Here is a 25,686-nt window from a genome sequence, read left to right on the forward strand (position 1 = left end):
GAGGCAAGTCTTCTCTATCCAGTTCCTTTATTGGGGGTGAGGGCACCCAGAAGAGGCCATCCACTCCCCACACCCAGGGCCAAAAGAGGTTGGCACAGTCTCTCCCAGCCTAGCCCTTGCCTCACTGTCCATGGGCAGCTCCCCTGCCTTGCATCCTCAGGTCATGTCAGGGAGTTGTGTCCATCTCAGGGACCTCAGTGGATACTTCTGTGGGCACTGCCAGTCGCTGGGGGGTCACATAAGAGCCCATTCCCGCTGCCCTTTCGGCCTCTTCCTGACTGTAGGGCTCCACGCTCAGCTGCTTTAGCCTGGGAGAAAGAAGAGTGAGAGTTGGGAGCCGACCAGATGCAAGCCCTGTCTGCCCAGCACTCGTCCATCAATCTTCTCCTTACTCCTTCATACCTTTTCTTGTGGTCTTTGGATCGGAAGTGGGTCTTCAGGGTGGCGGAATCGATGAAGTATCTCCTGTAGGGATGGGAGGTGGGTAATAAGAGTGAGGTGATGCCTCTCAGGTACGCCTATCTCCCTGAACCTAGCTCTTCCTGACGCCCGGCAGCGGGACTGAAGGGATGGGCGGCCAGCCGACCCACGGGTCCCACGAGAAGAGACCCCGCGCATCCCGGTCCCCGGACCTCACGCCCCAGATCAGAAACCTCAGTGCCCTGATTCCCGCCCCTGGGTATCCCGCTCCTGGGGAGGAGAAGAGTAGGCGCCTACCCTTCTCCTCCCCAGGCCAGGCCCGGCTGGGACTCACGTGCAGGCCAGACAGCGATGCAGGCCGCCCCCGGGCAGGTCGGGGTCGGGCGCAGAGGCCGGGTCTGGCCGAGACCGTGCGGGAACCTGGGGCCGCAGCTCGCGGTGAATCTCATCCAGGTCCGGCCGCCGCCGCTTCGCCTTCATCTGGCGGGCCAGGGAGCGGGCTCGGTGCGCACCCGTCCGGCGGGAGCGACCCATGGCCGGTGACAGCGGGGCCAGGAGGCCCAGAGGCGGGTCGGACGCACACGTGTGGGAGCTTCCGGATTGTTGGCTGACGTCACGTGACGCCCGGGGGCCGAGCCGGCTCCTCCAGACCGCCTCAGTCTTGAGCGCCCCCAGGCGGCCGTTAACGTCAGTGACGGAGCGCCGGGCGGGGCCCCGAGGGGCGTTATCGGCCGGGGGCGAGGCTATTGCTGCAGAGCGCTGGGTGGTGCGTGCCCCCGGGGGATTCCGGCCACTGCCCTCCCGTCCTGCCTGGCCCAGCCTGTCTCTGCGCCATCCCCGGGCACCAGCACCCCTTGCTTGTTCCCTGATCTTAGACTCCGCTGTTAGTGGGGAGAGGGAAAATGCTTTGAGCATCTCTGGGAGTCACTGAAAAATGTCTGTCATGTGAATAAATGGATTAATGAGTAAGAGTAAGTTTGCGATCCCGGCCCCCACAAGGATTCGTGAGATACCTCCAGTTCCTGACAAAGCCCTCACCACTTCTCACCGTTTCCCACTTAATTCCCTTGGATCTCCAGGCTTCATCCACCCCCAGTCAAATCCGTGAGCAAGGAGTGTTCCTCCTCAGGGAGCACAGTACTCAGGCGTCCCCTCAGACTGAACGGGGGATCAGCTCCTCTCACAAGAAGAGAAAGTGCTCATAGAAGGACCTCTCATCTTTGCCCCCTTTCTCTGAGCCCTGGACTCCCAGGCATGGGCTGGCAGCAAAGGCAGAGATACAGCCTAGGGTTTGTGTGCGCAGAGTGGGGAGAGGGCCAGGCAGCTTTTCCCCATTCATCAGGTCTGGGTGCCTTCCTGGCTGACCAGAGGAGCTCAGCAATAATTCAGGGACTCCAGCTCTTTGGAACCTGTTGCCAGGAAACAGGGAGACGTGCACGTGCATCCCTGGGGAAAGGAATCAATTTCCAGCCCAGACAAAGTAGTGAAATGTAAGCCCAGGGTGCCAGCTGGGGGCCTTGGGACCTCCTCAATCCAGTTCACAGCTGAGTGGGGATATAGGGTGGGCCCTGCTGAGGGCACAACAGGTGTGGCTACAGCCACAGGAGCACCAGTGTGGGTCTTGGGCCCAAGGACTTTATGAATGGACTTTTGTGAATAAAGACAGATTTTTCTGGAGCCATTCCAAGAGATCCAATTCAAGTACCCGTAGGGCCAGGAAGGAGGCCTCCATAGAGATGTCTTCATTATTCTTGGCCAATATGGGTCAAGACAAGGGGCTGAGGCCACAGAAGCCAGCTCTGTCCTGTCCCCACCCCAGACTCTAGATCAGGTTCACCTGCTGGGCACTGTGCCATCTGGGAAGGCTGGTGCATCTTTAATGAAGTCACCTGATCCCTGGGACAGGCTCTCAGCCTCACCAAGTTCCTGGAGCCAGACCCACTGGGTGCCCACTGAGTCACTGCCTTCCTGAGCTTGGATGCCGGGTCTGTTTCCCCTGCAGCCATGAACCAGGCCTTCTGGAAAACCTACAAGTCCAAAGTGTTACAGACCCTAAGTGGGGAATCTGAGGAGGACCTGGCAGAGGAGGTGGGTACCATCCATGCTTGCTGGGTGGGTCGTGGCAGAGGGGCAGCAGGAGTGAAAGGTACAAGGAAGAGCAAGGGACAGCTCTGGGGGGAGGGCATATTTGTGCAGAAGCCATTGGCACACTCAGGGATGACAAATGGCATGGTGCAGAAAGCCAGGGTATTTAAGAAAACTGAAGAAGAAGATTTGGGGGCCACCAGAAGAATGGTCATTGTCTCCAAAGATCTCAAGGGTTACCACACGGAAGAGATCCTTCCAGGACCAGTGGGCAGTAGCCACCCGGGGTACATGGGGCTTGACAACTTTCTAGTGGGCAGGGCTCAGCAGAATACGGATGGCTCGCCTTGAGAGGAAGCGAGCCCTACGGGACTGAAAGTAGGGGCAGTGGTGCTTGACGTAGAGGGTCACTGTCACAGCCTCAGGTCAGAGCCAGACTTGGACCATGTTTGTCCTGACATGAAAGATCAAAAATGCTCTGAAACTGGGAACAGTCTTACATCCAGAGGCTGTGATAAGTGGCAGTTGTGCAAACAGATGTCGCAGGGGCCGGAACTATTTCTGTAGGGCGTGTGTGTATGTGTGTGAATAAGTATCTGTCTAGACATCCTGGTGTCCCAGGATGGGCTTGTGTAGAAGTATCTATGGGTCAGGATTAGGACTGGCGTCCAGGTAGAATGCCCCATGAAGTTGTATGGGTGGGTGTGAACTGGAGATAGACGGGGCAGGTGTGAGTATTTGGGGCATAAGTCTCTTCCTGAGGGCCTCTGTGAAGGCATCGGCAGGTGTTATGTTTGTACGTGTGTGTGTACATCTCTGCCTTCGTGTCTGTGGGTGGGTGGGGAGGTGTAGTGTGCGCTGCAGGTGGGCCTCTGTCTGCACTGGTGTAAGTTCACAGGTGTGAATGGTAAAACTGGACGTGGCCTTGTAGAGGTGCCTCCCAGCATGGACATCCGTGCACAGGTGAAGAGGTATAGTCTGTGGAGGCATGCTCATGTACAGGCGTGTGTCTATGTCGGCACGCATGCCCTTGTCCGCACGTTTGTGGGTGCGTGTGGTTATGTCTATGGGTGAGCAGGTGTGTGCTCAAGGGTTCTGCAGGGGTCTACTACACAGGTAAGGTATGGGGCTGGCGGCTTTGTGTAGAGGTCTACCTGTCTGTATTTATGGAGGGTGTGAGCGGACGAGATGGGTGCTTAGGTGTGAGGGTTTGGGGTGCCGGGGTGTGCATACCAGGCTAGCAGTGGGCAAGGGAGGTCCCATTCCTCTGGGGCCTCTCTCATGCTGGGAGGGGGTCTTGTGTCCCAGAGAGGGAACCCAGCGTTAGCGGAATCTGAGCCGGCAGAACCTGCAGAAGAGGCTTTCCATCCCATGTCACAGTTGGCCCGCCGGGTGAGTTCTCCCTTCTTCACCCCAGCCTGGGGGAGCCTGGCAGAGGCTGCTGTGACCCCTCGCTGACTCCCAGCCCCTTCCTCCCAGGTTCAGGGGGTCGGGGTGAAAGGTTGGCTGACAATGTCGTCTCTGTTTAACAAAGAAGATGAGGACAAGCTCCTGCCACCGGAGCCCTGTGCTGACCAGTACGTGTGTGTTGGTGGGGGCTGGGATGGCAGCCCTGCCTCTCCCTGGGGCTGCCATCCTGGCTTCCCGGACCCCTTCTCCCAGAGTCTGACCCCGCCCCAAGCGTCGCTGGGCCCCGCCCCCGTCCAGGCTCCTCCCACAGCTTTCCGGGCTCCTCCCACAGCTTTCCGGGCTTCTCCCACAGCTTTCGGGACTCCTCCTGTCAGGCTTCCCTCCTCTGGCGGTACTCCTCTCCCCGAGTCTTTCCTAAACCCCTGACCCCGACTCTCTCCCCAGGAGTCCTGGTCTCGGCCCCTTCTTCCCAGACCCCTCACCTAATCCCCTGACCCTGTCCCACCCCAGCCCCCTTTCCCTGTGCCTCTGAGCCCTCCCCTGGCCTCCAGTCTCCCGCCTCCCCCAGTCACCTGACCTCCCTCTGGCTCCTCCCCCCCCACTAGCGCCTGCACCCCCGTCTCCCCTCTTCGTCCTCTCCTCCGACCTCGGCCAGTGACACCCGTCCTTCTCCCGCAGCCCGCTGGCGGCGCGGTCCCCCTCGCAGGCGGTGACGGCGACGGAGGCAGAGCCGCGCGGGCCGGGATTCTGGGACGCGTTCGCTAGCAGGTGGCAGCAGCAGCAGGCGACAGCGGCGTCCATACTGCGCGGCGCCGAACCCAACCCGGAGCCAGACCTCGAAGCCGGGGATGAGGCCGCGGAGGAGGCTGCCGAGCGCCCCGAGCCGGGGGAGGCCGACGCCGTGGCCGGCTTCAAGTGGGGCTTCCTCACCCACAAACTGGCCGAGATGAGGGTGAAGGCTGCGCCCAAGGGCGACTAGCAGGGCGGCCCAGCCGGGCACCTGCTCCTTCCTTCCCCCAACCCCATAAAGACCCTGACCCGACACCCCGTGTGACCGCGTGCCTTTGTCCGGACGGCACGGATGACTGCTTTTGGGTGGGCAACCTCAAGGCAGGGTCCAGCTCAAAGCGTCCTCCCCCCCGCAAACGTACAGGGAGAAAATGACCAGACAGCCCTGGTGTCAGGATAGAGTGTGTCCGATTTAGGGTACAGCTTTACAGGAACCTGAGAAACCCCAGAGGACAGGCCCCATCGCCCCGTTCAGCCTCTTTTAATTCGACAAACGTTGCCTGTGACTCTGCTATATGCCCCGTCCCTGTACTAGGGGAAGGTCAGGAGGCCAGAGACCTGGAGAGAGAACTCAGACGACCAGCGGGTCCCACAGAAGGTGACAAGTTGAGGCACAAAAATAAGGCTGTACTTGGGAGCTCGGAGATGATGCCGACTGGGGAATTCAGGAATTTCTGAGGGGGAATGAATACATGTAATCTTAGAAGGATGAGTGGAAAGAAAGGGGAAGGTAGCCCAGGCAAAGGGAAGAGGACCGTAAGCAAAGACTTGGGAGGTGTGGATGTGTGAGGCAAACAAGTGACCTTGTGTGTCTTTGAGGGAAAGGAAGACAGTGGCCCGATGTGAGGCTGCGGGTTAACAAAATACTGGTTTGAAGGGTCCCTTCCTTTACTGTCTTCAATTCTGGATTCTTCCTATCTCAGCCCATTCATAGCTAGTAACCAAAAGGGGGCAGCAAATCTCCAGGGATGGGGGCCTTTTCCGCCGGGGAACCCCAGATTTCTGGGGTTTCTCCCCAGAACTCCCCAAACACCCTATTCCTGACTCCCAGATCTAGTTTGGACCGACCTCGGGGTCGGTGGAGGAGATGGTCATAATTGAGTCAGTACTAATTCCGTAGTGGTCTTAGTGGCTGTCGTCTATTGAACACTTTCTATATGCCGGGCACTTTGCCATGCGTTTTATGACCCATTTCAAAAATACTTTGATCACCGAGGGCTGCAGCTGTGGTTCGGGGAGGTTAGGTGCTTGCCCAGGGTCACACAGTGAGCCTGGAGCCCGCATTCCAAAGCCCACGCGCGTAACCCCGCAAGCCCGCCCCGCCCCCTCCCTTAATATCTGCTCCCTAATCCAACATCACGACTCCTTTAAATAACGTTTTGGTTTTATTCAGCAGGTTCTCTAACCTCCCACCCCAGGCTTCTCTCCCCAGACCCGGCCTCCACAGGGGCCACGTAGCTGCCCCCTCCCCTCCGTCGTCGGCTCTCGGAAGGGCCTTCGGAATCCTTTTGTCCCGTCCTCCCAAGGTTCACAGGGGGGAAACCAAGAATCCAGAGGGAAGGGCTCGCCTGAAGGCACCCGGCGCGTCAGAGGCAGGGCGTCCCTGCCCGTGCCCGGGCCCAGCCCTGCGCCCACCCCTCAGCGCTCCCGGGCCCCGGAGCCGGGACTCCCCGGAGCCCGCTCCCGAGCGGCCGCAGTCACACCTCGGACTCGCGCGGCGGGCCGCGGGCGCGCTGGCAGCCGTACAGCCACTGGATGACGCGCGCGTTGCGCTCCACCACCGACACCGGGGGGCGCCCGTCCCGCGCCGAGCCCGCCGCCTCTGAGCCGCCGCCGCCGCCGCCGCCAGCACCGTCCGGGCGATCCGTGTCGCCGTCGCTGGACGTCCAGTCGCTGGTGTCCCCAGAGCCGAGCGGCGGCGACGTTCCGGGCTGGGGGCTGGCGTCGGCGCCCCAGCTCTGCGGAGAGAAGCGCTCAGCGCCCAGCACCTCCACCAGCGCGCGCTCCAGGCCGCAGTAGTTGAAGAAGCGCTCCTTCTCCGACAGGGGTAGTGAGCAGGTGGGACACAGCGCCCGCTTTCCTGCCGCTTCCGGGGCATCTGGGGGCGCGGCCCAAACCCCAGGAGCCGCTGGTCGCTCGGTTGGGCCCGGACTGCTCGAGGTGGCGTCTCGGGGGGCGCCCAGGAAGAGGCGCCGCACCAACCCCTGGCCCTTGGCGTTCTCTTTGTTCACCGAAGCCTTGCAGTCCCGCTTCTGGCGGTAGAAGATGAGGGAGTCAGGCCTTGGCAGCCGCCGGCCGCTGCTCCGGCGGGCAGGCCTGGGCGTCCTGGGCGATGCAGGGGGCCCCAGCTCATTGCAGGGGTGCGGGGTGAGCGGTCCGGGACCCCCACGCAGAGCTGGCTCCTGGCGTCGTGCTATCACTTGGTGTGTCTTGACATACTTGGCTTTGTCGGCCTCCAGCCTCTCCGCTGCGCTGGGGGTCCGTCCCCTGGACTGGGTGGAGGGAGAGGCCAGGATCATCTCAGCGGAGCTCGGTAGGATTGTACCCCATAAGCCACTGGAAGTAAGGCAGCTAGTTGAGGAGCCAAGAGTAATTGGCCGGGGCTCCCTGGTGCCTACAGGGAAAGAGGAATGGTCAAGGAGAGAGGAGATGTCCCTGCACCTCTCCTTCAGGCGTTCCCGAGAATAGGATCAGCCAGCCACCCCTCCCCCATCCAAATCAGCCTTACCATGCCTAAGGGGCAGAGAGGCTCAGACTACCTCTTCCCCCCCCATCCCTCAAAGACATTGAGCAGGGGCGCCCTGATCACCCAGAAACATGCCCCTTGGAGGGTGCCCCAATCTGGCCACAGAGCCATGCCAAGCAAGCATCAGCAAGTGGGACACTTGGAAAAGGAAATGGGGCTGGTCCCGGCTCAGTTCCCGAAAGTGCCTCAACCGGAAAAAATACCTCTTCCCAACCCAGCAACTCTGAGTCCAAGACAAGAAGGCTCCCCAGCCACAGGCTGGCTCCAGCAGGGCCCACCCTTCCCGCCCCCAAGCACCCGAGGTCAGGGATATAACCACAGGGTAGGAGCCTCCAGTAATTGCAGCCAACTGCCCTGCCCAGTCCCAGCAGGGCCATGGGGAAAGAGAGAGGTGGTGACCAGGTCATGTCAGCCAGCGACCTACCACCTCTGTCCTGCTGCCGAGGGAATTCCACACCACCTCGCCCACCTCTGCATTTCCATTTACAGAAAAGGAAACTGGTAGAGAGGAAGGGGCTTGCTCGGGTCTTACTGAGAGTTAGGGGCTGGGATTGAAACCCCGGTCTCTAGCCTTGCAGTGCGGAACTAGTTCAGATGGCCTGTCTCAGGGCCAAGCAGAACTTCCCTCTCATGTTTTGCTTCTCTTCTTGCTGCTGTAATACTAAGCAATTTCCATTAGACATGGGCCTTTTGCCTCACTAAAAAGTTCCTTCCACAAATTCTTCCCAATAACCGGCCCTCCTAGAAATCTGCCCTCAGGGTCCCTGCCCTCTTCTCATCCTGAGACCCTGTGACCCTGGTCCGCCACCTCCCCTCTGCCACTGGGGAAGGGGACCAGGAGGGGTTGTATATCAAGAGCTGACAGTGCTGTTGGCTGTAACAGAATGGGCCACCCACACGGCTCAGCACACCCCATAGCACCCCTGCTCCCTCCTCCCTGAATCCTCCATTCAGCTGAAAGGGACACATAAGTTCTGGGGCCTGACAGGACCTCCAGTCAGGAGGCAACAAAATAGCAGAACTTGCCAGGGATGGGGGGAGGCCCCCCCAAGAGGCCTTGGAACAGAGACCCTGCCAAACCCCCCACCCCAGCACACACACGCACACACACACCCTTATCCGGTGTCTAGTAAGCCGGTCCATAGGGAGTTGGTGACTGCGGTGACTGCGAGCCCAGGCAGCAAGGAGAGCCTGGCAGTGCCCTCACTCCTGGCTCTCAAGAACTCTCCCAGGCGATGGGTCAGATTCCAAGGTCCCAGGAGGGCACTGTGCTTGTCTGACCTTATGAGTATCCTCCCATCCCTTTCTCCTCTTCCCAGCCCTGAGCAGCAAGGCTATAAAAAGTCCTTAAACACAGGGACCAAAATAGTCTGCCATCCACTGTCTCTTCCCTGCCTCCTGGGTTGGCTCTGATGCTCGACCACAGATGTTCCACCCTAGAAGCCTGGCAGACATCCCTGTGCCCTCCGTCCCTTTGCCCACCTTCTCCCAGTCCTGTGGTTAGTGGTCTGAGCTTTGCCTGGGGCTTCAGCTCTGGACATGGGCTCGGGGGGAGGGGGGGGACTTGTTCACTGGCTTGGTGCCAGCCTCCCTGCCCTTGGGTCCCTGAGGGCCTTCCCACCCGGGCCCTGGGCTGGGGATGCACTCACCTCTGTGCACTCACCGAGGCTGGAGGCAGGGGTCCCTGGGCAGGACCAGACAAGGACAGGAGGGACAGCAAGGACTGGAAGTAACTTTGGTGGCAGCCAAACCTCACTCTCCACAGGAAAAGGAGAGAGAGCCTCCACCCCACCCCCCCATTAACCCTCGCCTTCCTGACCCGGAGCCTGGTCTCCAGTTAACTCCTTCCTGGTCACAGTCGCAGGACTGGAGAAGACTTTTGGGCCAGGTCCACATCCTTTATTTTACAGATGGTCACACAGGCCCTGACAGGTTAAGTGATTTGCACGGACGCACAGTGAGCTTGGGGTACAGCCAAGACCCAAACAAGGTCTCCTGATTCCCTAGCTTCCTCCAGAGGCCTGGGGTAGGGATAGGCTATTCACGTGGGGTCAGCCCCCTCTTCTAGGCCTGGCAGAACCTCTTGGTTAAAAGACGAAGGCAGAGCAGGGTTCTAGCTGACTGTGCTTGTTTTCCTCTGTAGCAGGTTTAGGCCTGTCTGGCTGGGGTGTGTGGAGGGTGGCAGGCCTAGGGGTGAGGCCCGGGATCTGCAGCCTAAGGGGGGGGGGGCATTGGTGCTGCGGATGTGCGGGGTGAGCCTGCCCCAGCAAGTCTTGGCATGACAGTCACTTCTGAGCCCTTTGGAGGTGCCTCTGCCCAAGGTCCTCTGATGGCCAATGGGATTGGCTGGGAAGAGGGTGATGAAGGGATGGTTCTGGGGCCAAGCCAGTGTCTTTGGCCTCCTTTCTGCTTTGCCCCACTGGGGACTTCTCGAGCTGACATCTCATGTCTCAAGGGGGAGCCCTGTCCCCACAGTGCTGGTGTCTGGTGATCTCCTCCCCTCTCCCCAATAAACTGCAGCACCCAGAGCTCAAAAATCAACACCCTTGCCAAGGGGCCCCTGCCCCCCTCCTAGCTGGGCCACTCTCCACAAACCCCTTTCCTTCCCTTGTAGAACTGTTAATGTTTGCAAAGCACATTCACACCTGTGCTCTTGGATCTCCTTTGTCTCTCTTAAGAGCTCTAGAGGGGGGCCCAGTAGGGGTGACCACCCCACTTAATGGATGAGGAAATGGGATCTTGCCAAAACCCAACTCCAAAACCACTCTTTCCGCTGCACCCTCTGCCTGTCAAGTAAGATAATGAGTCTGAAAAACGGGGAGGCCCATTTGCTGGTAAGAGATTTTTATCACCTAGTTAAGGGAAGGTTTTTTTGTTTTTTTTTGTTCATTGGTCCATGATAGTTCCATATTGTATTGTTATAGTTCCATATTGTATTGTTATGTTATGTATCTTTGCAAAATACTTTCATCTACATGATCACAATTCATCCCTGGGACAATCTTTGGGAGTAGTGGGTTTTACTTCCCATTTAACAGCTGAGAATACTGAGGCTTAGAGATGTGAAATGATCCATCCAAGCTCACACAATGAGACTAACACCTAACTTATATTGGGGGATTAATATATGCTAGGCACTGTTCTGTGATTAACACATTTAATCCTCAAAACAACCCAGTGAAAGGGGTACTTTTATTCTCCTAATTTTACAGATGCAGGTTGGGGTGCAGGCCCCGAGCACTGAGATCTAGTCATGAAGGGGTTAAGTGTGGAGGCTGGGCAGGGCCCAGCTGGGATGCTGTCAATGGCAGGAAACCTGGCCTGTGAAGGAGGGGGAGGATGGGGCTGTTGTGTCTGCCTGGATGCAACCCCCATCCCTTTGGTCTTAAAGGAGCATCCGGGTTGGGTGGAAGGGCAGGCAGAGTGGGGGCGGGACATGGGGGGGTGGGCTTCTCAGCTCTTTTCTAGGGACCAAGACAGATGCTGGGCTACAGAAAGAGGGGATTCAGAGTGGACTGCAGGTGCCGCCCTGGGGCAGCCCCGGGTCCGAGGAGGGTGACTAGAAATGACCCCGCCTCCTTGCAGGAGCACTCCCTCAGAGTCAGAGGGGGGAGACAGCTCCAGACCTCGGAGCGCCCAGTCAGAGAGGGGAGGCGCAGCTCTGCCCTCAGGAGTCCAAGGTGGGGGGTGGTCAAGGAGCCTTGCTCTCAGGAGCTCCCCGTCTAAGGGGTGACAGTTCCCTGTCCCAGGATGCCAATGGACACAGACCCTCTACCTTACTGGCAGCGAGGCTCATGCTGGAGAGGTCAAACTGGATCAGCTTCCGGCTGGCTTCCGGGGTGTGTGTGTGTGTGTGTGTGTGTGTGTGAAAGAATCCTTGGGAGGGGGGAGATCATGAGGCGGAGCTACAGCAGCGGGCCCTGCCGGTCTCCCGGATACACTTGCCAAGAACCGGATCATCTGCCTTTCTGGTCACGGATCCCTAAGGAGATCCTTAAAGTGGCTCCTTCCGGTGCTAGAGCCAGGACCTTGGGCCAGTGGGAGGCCAGGTCTGCGAGAGGTTTCCTTCCTATTTCCAGGCTCATTCCCGGATCACCTTGATGATCGATTGGAATGGGTCTGAGTCAGAACTGGCTCCTTCCGGAGGAGAGAGTGGGAAGAAGGTGTGTCGGGGGGAGGCTGGGGGAGCAGCTCTGGTCAGTGTCGGGAATAATGAGATGGCTCCGGGAGGCCTTCAGATCCAGCCTCACACCCCAGATCCACAATGTTAGCTCCCGTAGCAGCCCGCTACAGCCCCCTGACCGCAGCCCCCCGCACCTCGGCCCTGCCTTTGATGCTAACCAACCCTGGGGTAACCACTCACTGGCGGTGTGGCCTGGAGCGTGAGCTCGACCTCTCTGAGTTTGCTGCCGTGTAAAATGGGAATGAGCGGCGTGACTGAGAAAGCCTCTGGTGCCTGCAGGTGCTCGTACATGTGAGATGAATGTGCCTTTAGCTCTCCCCCAGCACTGACACCTTCCTGACACCTCGGCCTCAATCTTTTCTCTAACCCCATAGTCTCAGCTGCTGTCAACAAATCATTCTGAACCCTGCGCTGTGCTGTGAGGTCAGCAGCTGGGTCAGACATGGTTTCTGCTCTCAGGGAGCTCAGCCTGCTTAGGGGTTGGGGGGGGGCAGCGGCGGTGGGCAGAGGCATGACAGACTGATCACAACTCCAGCCAGGGCAGTGCTTCTGTCACGGAGGCCAACGAAGCAGGGGACTGGGGAGGACGTTTGTTCTGCCAGAGAAGGGGGGTGGGGGGTGGGTAGGGGGTAGGGCTTTCTGGCTTGGGTGGGATGGGAGGTGGGGGGTGGGGTATTGGGAGAGGGATGGTGAGAGCTACAGGCCTAAAGACAGCAGGAGTGTCAGGGTGTCAGTGAGGGCAAGAGGTTGGGGGGCTGTGGGGAAGGGGGGAAAAGAGTGAGACAGAGGGAGAGAGAAGGAGAGGAAGAGGGAGGGAGAGGCTCAGGGGGGCTGAGAGGGAAGATGGGGTGCAGAGAAGGGACGGTTTCTGTGAGGAGATGCGTGAGGTGGTGGGGGTCCTGAGAAAAGGCAGCTCAGAGGAGAGATGGGGCTCCGGGTGGGGTCTGCTTCAGTGAGCAGGGGGGTCTCAGGCTGGTGTCGGTGGGGCCCCGGCATCACGGGAGGGCCCCCTCCGCTGGCCATGTGCGCCCCCACAGAGATTAGGGCAGCTATTCTGTAATTCGGGGCCTTCCGTTTAGGAAAGAATCTCAGCCACAACAATAGCCTGGCTCTCGCTCTCCCGGTGAGGGGTGCGGCCTCTGGGCAGAGCCAGCGCCCCGCACCCAGGCAGGAAGGGGGGGAGACCATGGGGGCGTGGAGAGGAAGGTGTCATTAAACTTGTTTGTGGAGCACCTCCGTGTTGCCAGCGAACGAAATGAATAAGAGATCAGATTTCTGCTCTCGCAGCGCCTACAGCCTGGTAGAATGAGGAAGACAAGTCCATGTAATGTGCGCCATGTGCTAGGCACTCTGCTCAGTAGCCACCTTCTTCTCATGCAGCCCCCACAATGAACGGGGTGAGGGAGCGGCCCAGGCGGGAGAAGTAACTCAGCCGGGGTCACACAGCTGGCAGCCGGAGAGTGGGGCCTGCAGAAGAGCTCCCAGCTCCCCGCCCCCCCCCCCCCCCCCCCCGCCCCCAGCAGTGCCTGCGACTTCGGGTCCTGCACTCCACTGCTCCCCCTACCCACTGCCTGCCCCCTTGAGGTGGAGCCTAGAGTCTTCTGCACGCAAGCAAGCGAGGTGGTAAGGAGGGCAGCCCCAGCTGCTGTGCTCACCACCTCCACCTCCGTGCCCGCATCTTCATCACCACCTCCTTCATCCCCACCTCCCACTGCTGTCCTCAGCAAGGTGCCTCCACATCCAGTGCCAGGAACAAAACCCATCCGGTCTCGACCTAGTGCAGTAAGGAAAACGTGGGCAAGAAACGGGGATTCTCGTGGAATGCAGCGGCAAGAAATCTATCCTGCGGCAAATACTGACAACTACACGTTCATAATGACATGTTGAAAAATATGTTTTGATTTTTTTTTTTTTTTACACAGAGAAAGTCATGAAAATATCAAACATGACTGAACTTAATTATTATTGAACATATACGGGTATTTTGGCCAAAGGCCAGCAATATTGGATAAGTAAGAAAATAAAGATGTGGATAATTCACAAATTGTTCCATCTTTATTCCATAAAATCTATTTTTCTTGCCTTGATTTGAACAAAATTACTAAGTATGTTGCTATAATGAAGTTTCAGGGGTGCTGACTGGCTCCGTCATTAGAGCGTGTGACTCTTGATCTTGGGGTTGTGAGTTCAAGCCCCAAGTGTAGAGCTTACTTAAAAGGACAAAAAACAAATTTAAGAGCAAAATACATTGTTCTATATTGCAAGATGTTCCTCAGCCATCATATGTTACTATTGCAAAAACCATCTACACACTGGAACGCTTGAAGCAGAGCAAGAAAATGGATGCTCAGCAGTTGCTGGAAATAGGACCTTCTCGCCACATCGTTCCTGCTCTCTGAGAGGAAGGATTTGACAAGAGAATTCATTTGTCTCACCTAGGGTCCCTCACCACTCAGTCTTCTCCACACCCCGAACCGTGGCTGTCTGTGATGTCAGCAGCAGTGCAAAGCTTCATGGTATTTGGATGCGGTGGTCTTTTGTTTTAAGGACATAAAGCAAGAAGTGTGGAGAAGCGTTTGTGTCCCCAGGGCTGAATGGTGTTAGGTATGAGAGCAGATATTGAGGATTACAGCTTATGCTGTGTAGCACCAAGATCCTTGTGTGGTCTTTAATAAATGACTTTTGGGGTGATTTTGATATTGGGGCCCCTTTGAAAGGAATGGATCCCTCTAGCTAGTTCTAAGGGTGGCACTGAGCTATGGCCAGGAAGCTGTGTCACATTGAACATACCCGATGGTGGGGACCTACCCTTCTGTATGGGAGGAGGATAATTCCCAGAGAAGGTGGAGGCTGAGAGCTGGGCCGACACCCAAAAAGGTGAGTATTATAACCATCACCCCTAATACCACCATAGCATTGTAACTAACACCTTAGTGTTACCCCTGGATTATAATCGTCCCCCCCTTCACAGTCATTGTCAGCTTCTCTATGGTTCCTAGCACTGTGAACATCTGTGGTTTTTGCCATTCAGCAATTGCTCTCATCCTACCCTGACCTTGGCCACCTGTGCTCTCAGAGTGGCGTAACTTGACTCGGAGTGGGGTGCTTGACCTAGGCTTGGGTCAAAAAGCCTATCGCGTTTCTCTGGCCCCACTACTTCATTTAAAGATGGACATGTAACTCAATTACAGCCAAGGGGACTTCTGCTGAGATGGCGGCGGCAAATCTCTCTCTTCCCTGCCATGCCAAGCCCCTGGGCAGGGCGAGCTCAGAGGGTCCAGCCTGCCCGAAGACCGAGTCAGCAGAGGGGGAGCAGTACTGAGTCAGAGCCAGTGAAAACCTGACCTTGAGGAGTGGGGCTTCTGTGTCTGGTCATATCTGGAGCAAACCTGTAGTGGGGAAACCAATACCTTTCCCGTTGGCTTAACCCTGCCGGGTTGGTTTTTCAGTCACGTATAATCAAAATAAACCGGAAGGAAACACATCATTCTCTCCAAAACTAGGGTCACCTTTATCACAGTGCCTGTAGCATTGGCCAGGAGCAGCCTGCCTTTGCTTACCATCGCAGCCCATCTCCGCACTAATTTCTCAGGAATGCTGAACAGAGGCCTCCAGGTTTGTTGCAAAGCTGACTTAAAAGAGCAGTCGCTGTTCTCATAAGGAGTCAGGACACCAAAGTTCTGGTCCTGACTTTGACAACAAACTCACTCTTGGTCTGGAGCAAGTCGCTCTCTCTTGCACCTCAGATTCTGATCCGTTTAAAGGAAAAAAGTGGATTCGACCCGTGGTTCCCCAATGCTACTCCTTGGTGGATTCCGACTGGCTACATAAAATTTACCTGCGGAGCTTGCTAACAAGATAGAAGCCAGACCTCTGCCCTCGGAGAACCTACTTTAGTAGGTCTGGTGGGGAGTCAAGAAAGAAAGAACATAACAGTGGATCAGACTGATTTTATTGATATAAATGCCCTTATTAGAGATTCTAGATTTAATGTGTTATCTCTTGCAGCTGAAAGTAGCTCTAATATGCTTGTTTAGTTGCCCAAAACTGGTTTCAACATGGCTCTGTATTCACTGAGGTTGAGATGTCAGCATTTCTCTGGTTAATATGTCTCCCATCTAAGAAGATAGGAATGTTGGAGATATATCACACGAGGTTGCATATATTTCCTAATCCCACCGAGTACATCCCCCAAGAGGGCTCAGAGGGTAGTTCTTCACCTAGGTGTTGAGATAAGTGTTAAGTGAGAATAACACCAGTATCCTTGAAAAATTTTATGGTGGCTGTCCTCTGCGGTTTGGGTATATTGGGAGAGGCACCACTGAGATGGGCTCCCTGATTTCATTAGGGGTGATGGGGTCCTGAAAGAGTAGAGGCCAAGCTGAACTTGGCTGAACTGCCAGAGTCAAGGCGGACACTTTCCCTGCAGGATGAGGTGCTCAATGGCATGTTTTCACTTGCAGGGATCTTTGATCGGAGTGTCCTAGGAATGAAATAGGTAAGCAGCTTATTAGATATCCTTGAGTTATGTAACAGAAAAACCTCCATGTCTTGTGGCCGGAAGCCTAAAGTGGATTGTTGTCCCAATGGAACCTCTTGGCCTTGCATCTAATTTCCACATCCAAGCCAATTCACAGAGCTGATGTCCCCACTGAATAAGAGGCCAGATCCTTAAGGCAGGACCCTGCGGCACCGCCGCAGTGGGTAGTGTATCAGTGTATGTCTTCCTCCAAGGAAGGGGGATGGGCAAATTCAGACCTGTTAGGCGCGACTAGACATTGACTTTGAATTGATGCTGATATCCGGGAACTGACGATTCAACATGTCTGAAACGAAACTACTGATCTCTTATCCCCCCAGATCCATCTCAGCATCCTTCCAATCGCTCAGGCCAAAACCTCGGAGTCATCTGGGACACATGTCTTTCCTTCACATTCCACATCTAATTCATCAGCCACATCCATTGTCCTATCTTCAGAACACATCCTGATTTAGGTCACCTCTGTCCCACCCCACTCCTACCACCTTGGGCCAAATGCCTCCTCTTTTGCCTGGATTGCTGTAAGAGCCTCCAGGGCTCCCTCCTAAGCTCAGCCCACCCAGCAGCTAGATCAATCCTTTCAAAGTGGAAGTTAATCACGTTGTCACTTCTCTGCTCAAATTCCTGAAAAAGGCTCCTCCTCTAAGCCGAAGTGCTCAAAGGCTAGCAAGGCTTTTCGTGACCCGGATCTTATCTCTGGCTCTCCTCCCTCTCACCCACCCGGCCCCAGATACTTTGGCCTCCTGGCCTGTTCCTTGAACACATGACCATGTCTACCTTAGGGCTTTGACCCTCTTCCTGGAATGCCTTCCTATAGCTCTCTCCTGAGGTTCCAGCTACAAGTAAGGGGGCCGTCCCTGCCAGCCCTAGTGATCTGAAAGAGATTGGTGGTCAGGAGCCTAGGCCAAGCCTCCTCCGTCACTTCTTAGAGACTGACCCAACAAGCCTCAGAGATTAGGCAAGCTTGGCATTGTGAGACACAGGCCACTAGTGAGAGTTTTGTTTCCAAATTATCCCACTCTACCCTCCAATGTCTACAGGAAGCAAGGAAGCACGGTTGAGTTGAGGGGATGTAGAGACTCAGACTGGGGTGAGGTTTCTCAGGGACACGCACAGAGTACCTAGCGTTTGAGCAAAGTATCCCAGGCGCATCCACCAGAGGGCAGGCTTCACCCTTCAAGGAGCCTTCCTGATCCGCCTTCACCTACGGACTCTCTTTCCCAAGCTCCGATAGCCCCAGGGTCCACGCCGGGGCCTGGCATTACTCTGCACTCCCTGGACATCCTCAGCACTGCTATTCTCCCTGCTGCCCACTCCAATAGTTATTTACCTTGCTGCTTGGTGCCCTGTGATACCAGTTAACCGGTAAGAGCAGTCATTCCTTCATTTATATTTTTTTCCTGCAGTTTATGAAATATCGTCACATACATTATTCTCATTTGGTTTACAAAGCAACTTGGAAAAATAATTTATTATATAGCCACTTTTTAGAAGAGGTAACTGAAGCTCCCAGAGGTGAAGTGGCTACACTTAGTAAAGTCACATAGTGAGTTTCTGGTGTGGTTATCATTGACATCTATGAGGTCCTTGCTATATGCGGTGGATGATGTCCAAGCTGGCTTGTAGTTTAATTCTGCAGTAATTGTGTCCATGAAGTACTGACAGTAGGGGTGGACAAGCAGATGACTGGAACATATAGAGCTTATTAATTATACGGTTCAAATCTCCCATGTTCTTACTGAATTTTTGTTTGTTTACTTGATCTATCAATTAACTAAGATTGGTGTGTTAATATAGCCCATGATGGGATGGTGGCTTTCTCCAGTTCTCTCTGTAGCATTTTGAGGCTATGTTATTAGGTGCATACCAGTTTAGAAATGTTCTCTTCCCCGCCCCCGGTGAAATGAACTTTATCATTATATAATGACCCTCCTTATCGCTACTGATGCTTTTTGCCTTAATATCGCTTTTATTTATTTATTTAGCCTAGTATTTCTCTCCCCCAACTTTGTCAGTCTGTGTTCTGTTGTTTAGATCTGCCTTTTGTAAAGAGAACATCATTGGATTTTGTTCTTTTATTTGGTCTGACATCCTTTATCTCTGAACTCATTAATTGAGATTAATTTATTTTTATTTACTTTTCTCATCTTGTAATGTACATTGTAGTTTTATACTTTTTCCCTAAAAATTTTTTTTAAGGATTTGTTTGTTTATTTGATAGAGAGAGCGCTCGGGTGAGCAGGGGGAGGAGCAGAGGGAGAGAGAGAGGGAGAGAACCTCAAGCAGATTCCCCCCCCCCCCCCGGCCAAGCCTGACAGGGCTCGATCCCACGACCCCCAAGATCATGACCTGACCCGAAACCAAGAGTTGGGCCCTCAACCGACTGAGCCACCCAGGCGCTACCCCCTCTCTATTTTTTTAAAGACATTTTTGGGATCAATCCCCAACCCTTGCCTCTGTTCTTTTAGAAGTTCTAGGCTCTATGTCTTTCAACTATTACGTTGGCCATTCTAACCTAATGACTAGTCTGCTGAGTTTTCAATTTCAATTAGCATATTTTTTCATTTTCAGAAATTGTATTTGGTTCTTTTTCAAGTTTACTGGTTCCCACATAGTATCAAGCTTCTCTTTTATTTTTTGAACATATTAAGGTTATTTTATATTGTGTGTCTGGTGATTGCAGTATCTCTGAAGGTCTGTTTCCACTGTCTCTCAATTCTACGTGTTCTCCCTCATGGTGCCTTGTTACCTTGTGTGTTTGGTTCTTTTTTACCGTGAGCTGCTCATATTGCCTAGAAATTTATAGGAATTATTTGAGGCCTGTGTTGACATCAAGTACCTCCAAAGACAATTTGCATTTCTTTCAGTCTATGCTGGTACTACCAACCCACACCACTTTAAATTAAATTCTTTGCTTAAGGATTTTAGGATTACATAAGTAATGTGACTTGACTTCAGATTTCATGAGGGAGCTGGCTTGCAAATTATGAAATCTTTTTTTTTTTTTTTTAAGATTTTATTCATTTATTTGACAGAGAGGGAGCACAAGCAGGGGGAGCAGCAGAGGGAGAAGCAGGCTCCCCACTGAGCAGGGAGCCCAATGCAGGGCTCAATCCCAGGACCCTGGGATCATGACCTGAGCCCAAGGCAGACGCTTAACTGACTGAGCCACCCAGGCGCCCCGCAAATTATGAATTCTTAAAGGAAAATTTATTTTCCCCTTTTCCTAGGGCCAAAGGTGATATAAGGAGGTTTTAACTGTCCTTCCTCTGGGTGCCAGTGTTTGCTTCATATCGGTCCTTGTGCTGTGGTTATAACCCTTTGGGGAGGGCAGGAACACAAGCAGGGGGAGTGGGAGAGGGAGAGAGAGAGGCACGCTTCCTGGCGAGCAGGGAGCCCGATGCGGGGCTCGATCCCAGGACCCTGGGATCACGACCTGAGCCGAAGGCAGACGCTTAACGACTGAGCCACCCAGGCGCCCCTCATACAACATTTTAATTTTTTTCATCAGGAAGGTCACTTAGGTCTCTAATTCACCATATTGTTGGAAAAAAGTTTAAAACATGGATTTCATGATCACAAGTCCTATTTGTTTTATGACATTTTTGTCTTTTTTATTTTTTATTATTTTTATTTTATTTTTATTTTTATTATTTAATTTTTATAGTCTTTTTATACATTTTAATGTAATGAGTTTTATATGGTATGACTGTGTATATTATTATTTATAATGATATAATTTAACTCACAACTAACCCAGAGAGGTAGATATCATTATTTTATCTTACTTTATTTTAATTCCAGTGTAGTTAACATACGGTGCTATATTAGTTTCAGTTGTACAATATAGTGATTCAACAGTCCCATATTTACTATGGAGAGGGAGACATTATTATCTCTATTTTACAGGTGAGGAAACATAGGCTCTGAGTTTTGCCCAAGGTTACACTAACTATATGGCTGAACAGACACTTAGCCATTGGTATTCACCCTCCAAAGGTTTTTAGACCCCCTTAAGAATCTGATGAAAGCTCTAGATCCTCTTCCCAAAAACAAGCACACTGATACAAATACACTAAAATTGCAGGGGGGCCGAGATCCTACAAAATCCATCCATGGATGCTACATGAAGAACCTGTGTGTGTTATAATGCTGAGAGCAGATGCAGGAACAAAAAGACACATTCGTTTTTTAGCTTTGATCACAAGTTCATATTCCTCTGCCTGTCTTCAAAGACCCTTCACTTTCTGATCCCACTGTCTTCATCCACTCTCTTTTTCCTGACATGCATTCCCTGAAATAGTCCTTTTGGGCATCTGCATGATCTCTCTTCAGTTGGTGGCTTGGCTCTGTGCAGTGAGAAGCACTGACTAAGATCACGGGCTCTCACAGCCTGGGTTCAGATCCTGAGCAAACTGTAGACCAAGGGTGGATTATCTACCCTCTCTGCGCCTGTTTCTTTACCTGCAAAATGGTGAAGAACCGTAGGTACTTTGTAGGGCTGTGGGGATTCTATGAGTCAATGCTTGTAAAGCACTTAAAGTAGTGTGTGTCTGCAGATATATTTGAGGCGGTACTATTATTCTCCCCTACGGAGTGGGTCATTATTAGTTTCCTACAGCTCATTGGTAAAGTAGGAGAGGATTCTTGTAAATAAAATAGTTTTGTTATTATTTTTTTGAAACCAAACATTGTCACTTTATCTTTTTTTGTAGTCTCAAGTTTTTATTTAAACTCCAGCTAGTTAACATACATAAATTAAATAGTTTAAAAAGTATCTAAAAAAGTCCAGGGCACACAGTGGTGCTAATTTCTTGAAAGGCAATTTTCCTATTGTCATTTTAAGAGGGCAATAGCGCTTTCTGTACTGGAGGCCTAGGGCTTCACTTGTCCCAGTGGAGAGACAAATGCTTTGCTTTTCAAGTCTCAAGGGCAATGAAATGGCTCAAAGTGTTGAAAGACAGGGGAACAAGCAACCCTACCCACCTCGGCAAAGGTGGGATCTCCTGAGACTGAAGGGATGGACGTATGGCTGATTTCTGTGAGAATTGAGCTCCAATAGTGACCATGGCAGCAAGATTCCTGACAGGATGGAACGGGGACTAAGGCCCTGGTGTTTGAGTAGGGTTGGCCTAGGGATTTGGTCAGTAAGCATCTCAGAGAGTGGACAGAGTGAGGACCAGAGGACTTTCTCCAAGTCTGGTGGATGATTCTGGAGAAGTTCCATCTAATCTTGGCTGTTCTAGAAGGATGAAGGAATGTGATGCTTCTTATCTCTTGGTGTCTTTGAGGAAACTTATAGTGATACATTGTGTGTTTTGTTTTCTCAACTGAGGGCAGGCATGTGTGACCTTCCTTTGTAAATCTCATAATCCTTTCATTAGTAATTTTCCATGTTGAATTGACTCATTGAATCTTAGAACTGGAAGGGCTCTTAGAAATTATTCCTAGTTAGTGCTGACAGTAATTAATTATTATGAAGGCAGGAGACACCACCCTATTAGACTCTTTTGGTCCTATGTCCCTAAAAGAAATCCTGAAGTCAGGAAGTTTCTTCTCTAAGGACGGGGCCTAGGCTGAAAGTGAGCCCAGATAAGCATGTAATTTATCCTTAAAGAACATTTTCTTCTCTACAGCCCATTGTAGCCCATAGGCACTGACATTCCTTTGGGAAAGACTAGAAGAACCACTCGTATTGATATGATTAGAGCAGAGGGGTTGAGGGCCCACCAGATCTCATCAGCCTCAGGAAGTCCTGCCTGCTAAATCGGAAAAGGCAGGTCCCAAGACAAGCCTGTGGAGCAGTCCCATTAGTTTGTGAGCCAGCTGGAGAAGGACCAGAGCCCCTGCAGACACAGTAGTGTTCTGACAAGCAGACCTACAAAAGAATGGTTGTCGTTGTCAGTCAGTCAACTCCAGTCGGCGGATCTGACTTAGCTTTCCAATCTCTTTTGTGTCCATTCTTTTCTTTTCAATGTCCATCCACTCCATGTACCCTGCATCCAGAGTTCTCATGCAATGGTTCCTTATGTGACTAGCATAGTGGTTCTTAGTCTTTTGGACTTCTTTAAGAATTTGCTAAAAATTATGAACTTTCCCCATGGAAAATGGATATTCACATAAAATTTTGCTTATAATTCTAGTGGGTCCACTGACGAGGCTGTATTCCTTTGTTGGATTCCTGCTTAAGAAGGCCCGCCCTAGAATAACGTACCTGATAGTGATTTAATGCATGACGTCTTCTGTTTCTCAGAAACACAGCTGCGTTCTCCTATGAGGCAGACAGAGTCTGAAAGTGAAGATAGGTACTTGAGTTTGGGGTGGGGTGCTGAAACGGGTCTGTGCTGTTGGTTGCTAGGAGGTAAGTGAATCTAAAAAATATCACTATACTATGACATTTTCTGCCTATCCCACAATCTGACCAATACTGTTTCAATTGTAATATTTTACCATTTTCACATTAGAATCACTATACTTAAAAAATATTAATGTGAGTGCACTACCTACTGAAATTCTCACTTTATTAATATGAGATGAATCCTAGGGATCAGTTTTTAAAAATTTAAATGACTTTATTGAAGTATAATTGATGTAAAGTGCATAAATTTAAGTACAGTTTGGTGAATTCTGATACATGTATGAAACCCATGAACATACCCATCCCATCATCCCCAAAGTTTCCCCTGAAATCACAGGCAAACATTTTCCTGAGGAGAGGATGTAATGCTTTCATCAGATTCTCCCAAAGGGGAGAAGAATGAAAGCTATAGCTGAAGCCTGGCTCATTGAGAATCCATTCATTCATTCATTCAACATATTGTCAAAATCAGAACACAACCACAATGGCTACCATTTGAGAACTTAATATGCCAGGTATTATGCCAGGCACTTTACGTGTATTATCTCTGACCCTAACAAAAATTCTGAAATGCACGTATCACCATCCAGTGTACCATCTCCATTTTACAGATAAGGAAACAAAGGCTCAGAATGAAGTGACTTGCCCAATGCCACGTATTAATTATGTAGGTATTTGCAAAAGCTAGTGTTTAATAGGAGATCTGCTACAGCAAACCTATCCTTTAGCCACTAGGCCATGATGCATTCGGTAATACCAAGTTGCCTAACTTCTGCTCAGAACAAGCTAAGCTTGAAATACCAAATACCAGGGCTGAGCAGGAAGTGAAAGAGTGAAGTCAAAGACATCTTTTTTTTTTTTTTTTAAAACAATTCCCTTCTAGGGGTGCCTCGGTGGGTCAGTCATTTGTCTTCAGCTCAGGTATGATCCCAGGATCCCGGGATCGAGCCCCACATTGGGCTCCCTGCTCGGCAGGAAGCTTGCTTCTCCCTCTCCCACTCCCCTCTGCTTGTGTTCCCTCTCTCGCTGTGTCTCTCTCTGTCAAATAAATAAAATCTTAAAAACAAAACAAAATAATTCCCTTCTAACCAATGAGAAGTAATTGCAAAAGATAAAGTACTGCCTTTAAAAGACGCAAGACAGCTCCGTGCCCTCAAGAGGTGTGGCAGGGAGGTTTTCTCAAGTGGGAGTATTTATCTAACCACAAACCAACTGTCTATCATTACACTGCATTTTAGAGGTTACTTACGATTGGTTGACTAAGAGAGCAACATTTGAATTTAAAGAAAAGGCCAAAACAACCAGGGGTCATTCCTTCAGTAAGAAAGATAAAGCTTTGTTGTTAGAAAAAACTCCAACTGAAGTCTGAGATTAGGTACTAAAACCCTTACACCATTACCTCACTAACTGGTGTTACTACTCTTCATTTCCTCATCAAGAAACCAGTCCCTATTTTAAGTAAAACCCACCGAAAAGATTCTTAAAAACCATGTGAAGGCTCTTTGTAAACTGCAAAGGATTACAAAGAAGCTAGTAAATGCAAATATTTATAGTTTAAGATGCAATTTAAAAAAACCCTAATCTCTAAATAGAATGCAAAATTTGCCTGTCTACAAAGGCTATGCCAGGACAAGGTGGCAGAGTCAGAAGCAGCCACAATTCCTGATGCCTACTTTCCTATTTGTTGCTAGATCACATGTAGCATTAATGTTTTCTGTTTCCCATTTTTCCCTCTGCTGGTCCTTGGGACCACTAAGTGCACTGTATCTTCAGTACTTCATTCTGGAGAAGGCAACCATATAAAACCTATAAAAGAAAAAAGGCGGACCAGATGACTTTATAGAAAGGAAACCATGCTTTCAAGTTATAGGTTGAAAAATTACTTCCTCCTGGTATATTTACTGTATTTCATTGAGTCTGGGATGCATCCTCATCTTAATGAGATAGAAGGATTAATAAAAAAATCATTTATTTCAGGCAATACAAGTTCTTCTGACAAATAAAGCAAGATAGTAAGCATTAAACTTTGAGAACTTGAAATGCTGAAAGAAATTCCTATAATTCAATGATCCTTTCCTCAGCAATAGCTTCTATTACAGAAAGTTTCACTTAATAGATAAGGCTGAAAATGACATTGTTTCAAATTTTATACCCTCTATTTTATGTTCATGAAGTAAAACACTACAGAACTAGACAGAGCCAGCAAATCAACAATATAAAATTTTCAGGGTGTTGGGTTTTTTTTTTGTTGAAACTCACTTTATTTAAAAAAAAAACAGTCATGAACAATAAATTACAATCATTTCCCCTTTTATAAATTCTTCATAAAATATATTTGACAACTTTAAAAGAAAATCTCAAAAGTTGCTTTCATTTTTGAAGTGCTGATGACTTATTTTTTGACCATTTTGTCATGCTGGTGAATTATTTTGTAGCTGCTACAATAGTTTGATTGATAAACATTTTACAATTAAAAACAACAACAACAACAACAAAGAGGAAAAAACAGACCAGCAGAAAGAACTATTCAGTGTGCTATTTATCTGACACTTAACACTTACTTCATCATAATGACAAAGTATCCCTTAGCACCAAAAATCTACAGGAACTCCGTCTTTCTAAGTGACAACTAGTGCAAAATAACATTCTAGGAACTAACTGTACAACCCCATATTTTAACTGGCCACAGCTGCCTATAAGCTTATTTGAAATATTTGGTCTTTTTTTCAATTAAGACAAATTTCATAAAACACTATAAACCATGGCAAGAGACTCTGAGGAATAATTGTTTATTGAGTACCTATTATGGGCAAGGCACTGTGCACAAATTTTTGCTTTCATTTTTCCTCTAGCAAATATCCAGGAATTTCCAAGTATCATCAACCTTCTTTTATTTCTTACTCCTGGCTGGAAAAGGCCTGTGGCTATATGCCATTTTTAAACTGTCCTTTTACCAACTGACCTTTAGTGCTGAGCTCACAGTAGGTACTGAATAAATACCTCCTGACTGAAAAAACAAAGACAAAGAATTTACTATCATTTTGCTTGGTATCATAGACTATTTTAGAATACAAGGACTTGAGAAAATTCCAGGAGAAACTTCCCGATCACCTCATACCTTTGCTGCCAATGAAAGAAAGAATTCACTTCACAGG

The 25,686-nt window shown here is 51.0% G+C and overlaps 3 protein-coding genes across 5 annotated transcripts; 1 reads left to right on the forward strand and 2 right to left on the reverse strand.

Moving 5' to 3' along the window:
* Positions 1 to 10: 10 nt before the first annotated feature.
* On the reverse strand, positions 11 to 1,040 carry ZNF593 (zinc finger protein 593). Its single transcript, XM_036114516.2, has 3 exons — positions 755 to 1,040; positions 403 to 465; positions 11 to 308 (listed from the first exon to the last, which is right to left on the reverse strand). Exons 1-3 carry the CDS (start codon positions 952 to 954, stop codon positions 167 to 169), a joined length of 405 nt encoding a protein of 134 aa, XP_035970409.1. The 5' UTR covers positions 955 to 1,040; the 3' UTR covers positions 11 to 166.
* Positions 1,041 to 2,424: 1,384 nt separating this feature from the next.
* On the forward strand, positions 2,425 to 4,959 carry C5H1orf232 (chromosome 5 C1orf232 homolog). Its single transcript, XM_036114525.2, has 4 exons — positions 2,425 to 2,508; positions 3,814 to 3,897; positions 3,985 to 4,082; positions 4,594 to 4,959. Exons 1-4 carry the CDS (start codon positions 2,425 to 2,427, stop codon positions 4,892 to 4,894), a joined length of 567 nt encoding a protein of 188 aa, XP_035970418.2. The 3' UTR covers positions 4,895 to 4,959.
* Positions 4,960 to 6,076: 1,117 nt separating this feature from the next.
* Positions 6,077 to 9,212, reverse strand: FAM110D (family with sequence similarity 110 member D). Of its 3 annotated transcripts, none has more exons than XM_036114537.2 (2): positions 9,100 to 9,212; positions 6,077 to 7,318 (listed from the first exon to the last, which is right to left on the reverse strand). In XM_036114537.2, the coding sequence occupies exon 2, from the start codon at positions 7,221 to 7,223 to the stop codon at positions 6,402 to 6,404; it is 822 nt and encodes a 273-aa protein (XP_035970430.1). In that variant the 5' UTR covers positions 7,224 to 7,318; positions 9,100 to 9,212; the 3' UTR covers positions 6,077 to 6,401. The 3 variants fall into 3 exon arrangements, with proteins under 3 accessions (XP_035970430.1, XP_035970436.1, XP_035970438.1); XM_036114543.2 differs by having other exon boundaries at positions 9,114 to 9,199; XM_036114545.2 differs by lacking the exon at positions 9,100 to 9,212 and adding an exon at positions 7,433 to 9,054.
* Positions 9,213 to 25,686: the final 16,474 nt, after the last annotated feature.

The sequence above is a fragment of the Halichoerus grypus genome, chromosome 5 (genome assembly GCF_964656455.1).
Source record: "Halichoerus grypus chromosome 5, mHalGry1.hap1.1, whole genome shotgun sequence".
Classification (NCBI taxonomy): domain Eukaryota; kingdom Metazoa; phylum Chordata; class Mammalia; order Carnivora; family Phocidae; genus Halichoerus; species Halichoerus grypus.

Bases quoted from the DNA above. Each gene is read 5' to 3' on its own strand.
- C5H1orf232 (XM_036114525.2), top strand. From the start codon at position 2,425: ATGAACCAGGCCTTCTGGAAAACCTACAAGTCCAAAGTGTTACAGACC. The intron at 2,509-3,813 runs GTGGGTACCATC...CTTGTGTCCCAG, and splicing joins AGGAGGACCTGGCAGAGGAG to AGAGGGAACCCAGCGTTAGC. The intron at 4,083-4,593 runs GTACGTGTGTGT...CTTCTCCCGCAG, and splicing joins CCGGAGCCCTGTGCTGACCA to CCCGCTGGCGGCGCGGTCCC.
- FAM110D (XM_036114537.2), bottom strand. From the start codon at position 7,223: ATGATCCTGGCCTCTCCCTCCACCCAGTCCAGGGGACGGACCCCCAGC.
- ZNF593 (XM_036114516.2), bottom strand. From the start codon at position 954: ATGGGTCGCTCCCGCCGGACGGGTGCGCACCGAGCCCGCTCCCTGGCC. The intron at 466-754 runs GTGAGTCCCAGC...CCATCCCTACAG, and splicing joins CATCGCTGTCTGGCCTGCAC to GAGATACTTCATCGATTCCG. The intron at 309-402 runs GTATGAAGGAGT...TCTTTCTCCCAG, and splicing joins TCCAAAGACCACAAGAAAAG to GCTAAAGCAGCTGAGCGTGG.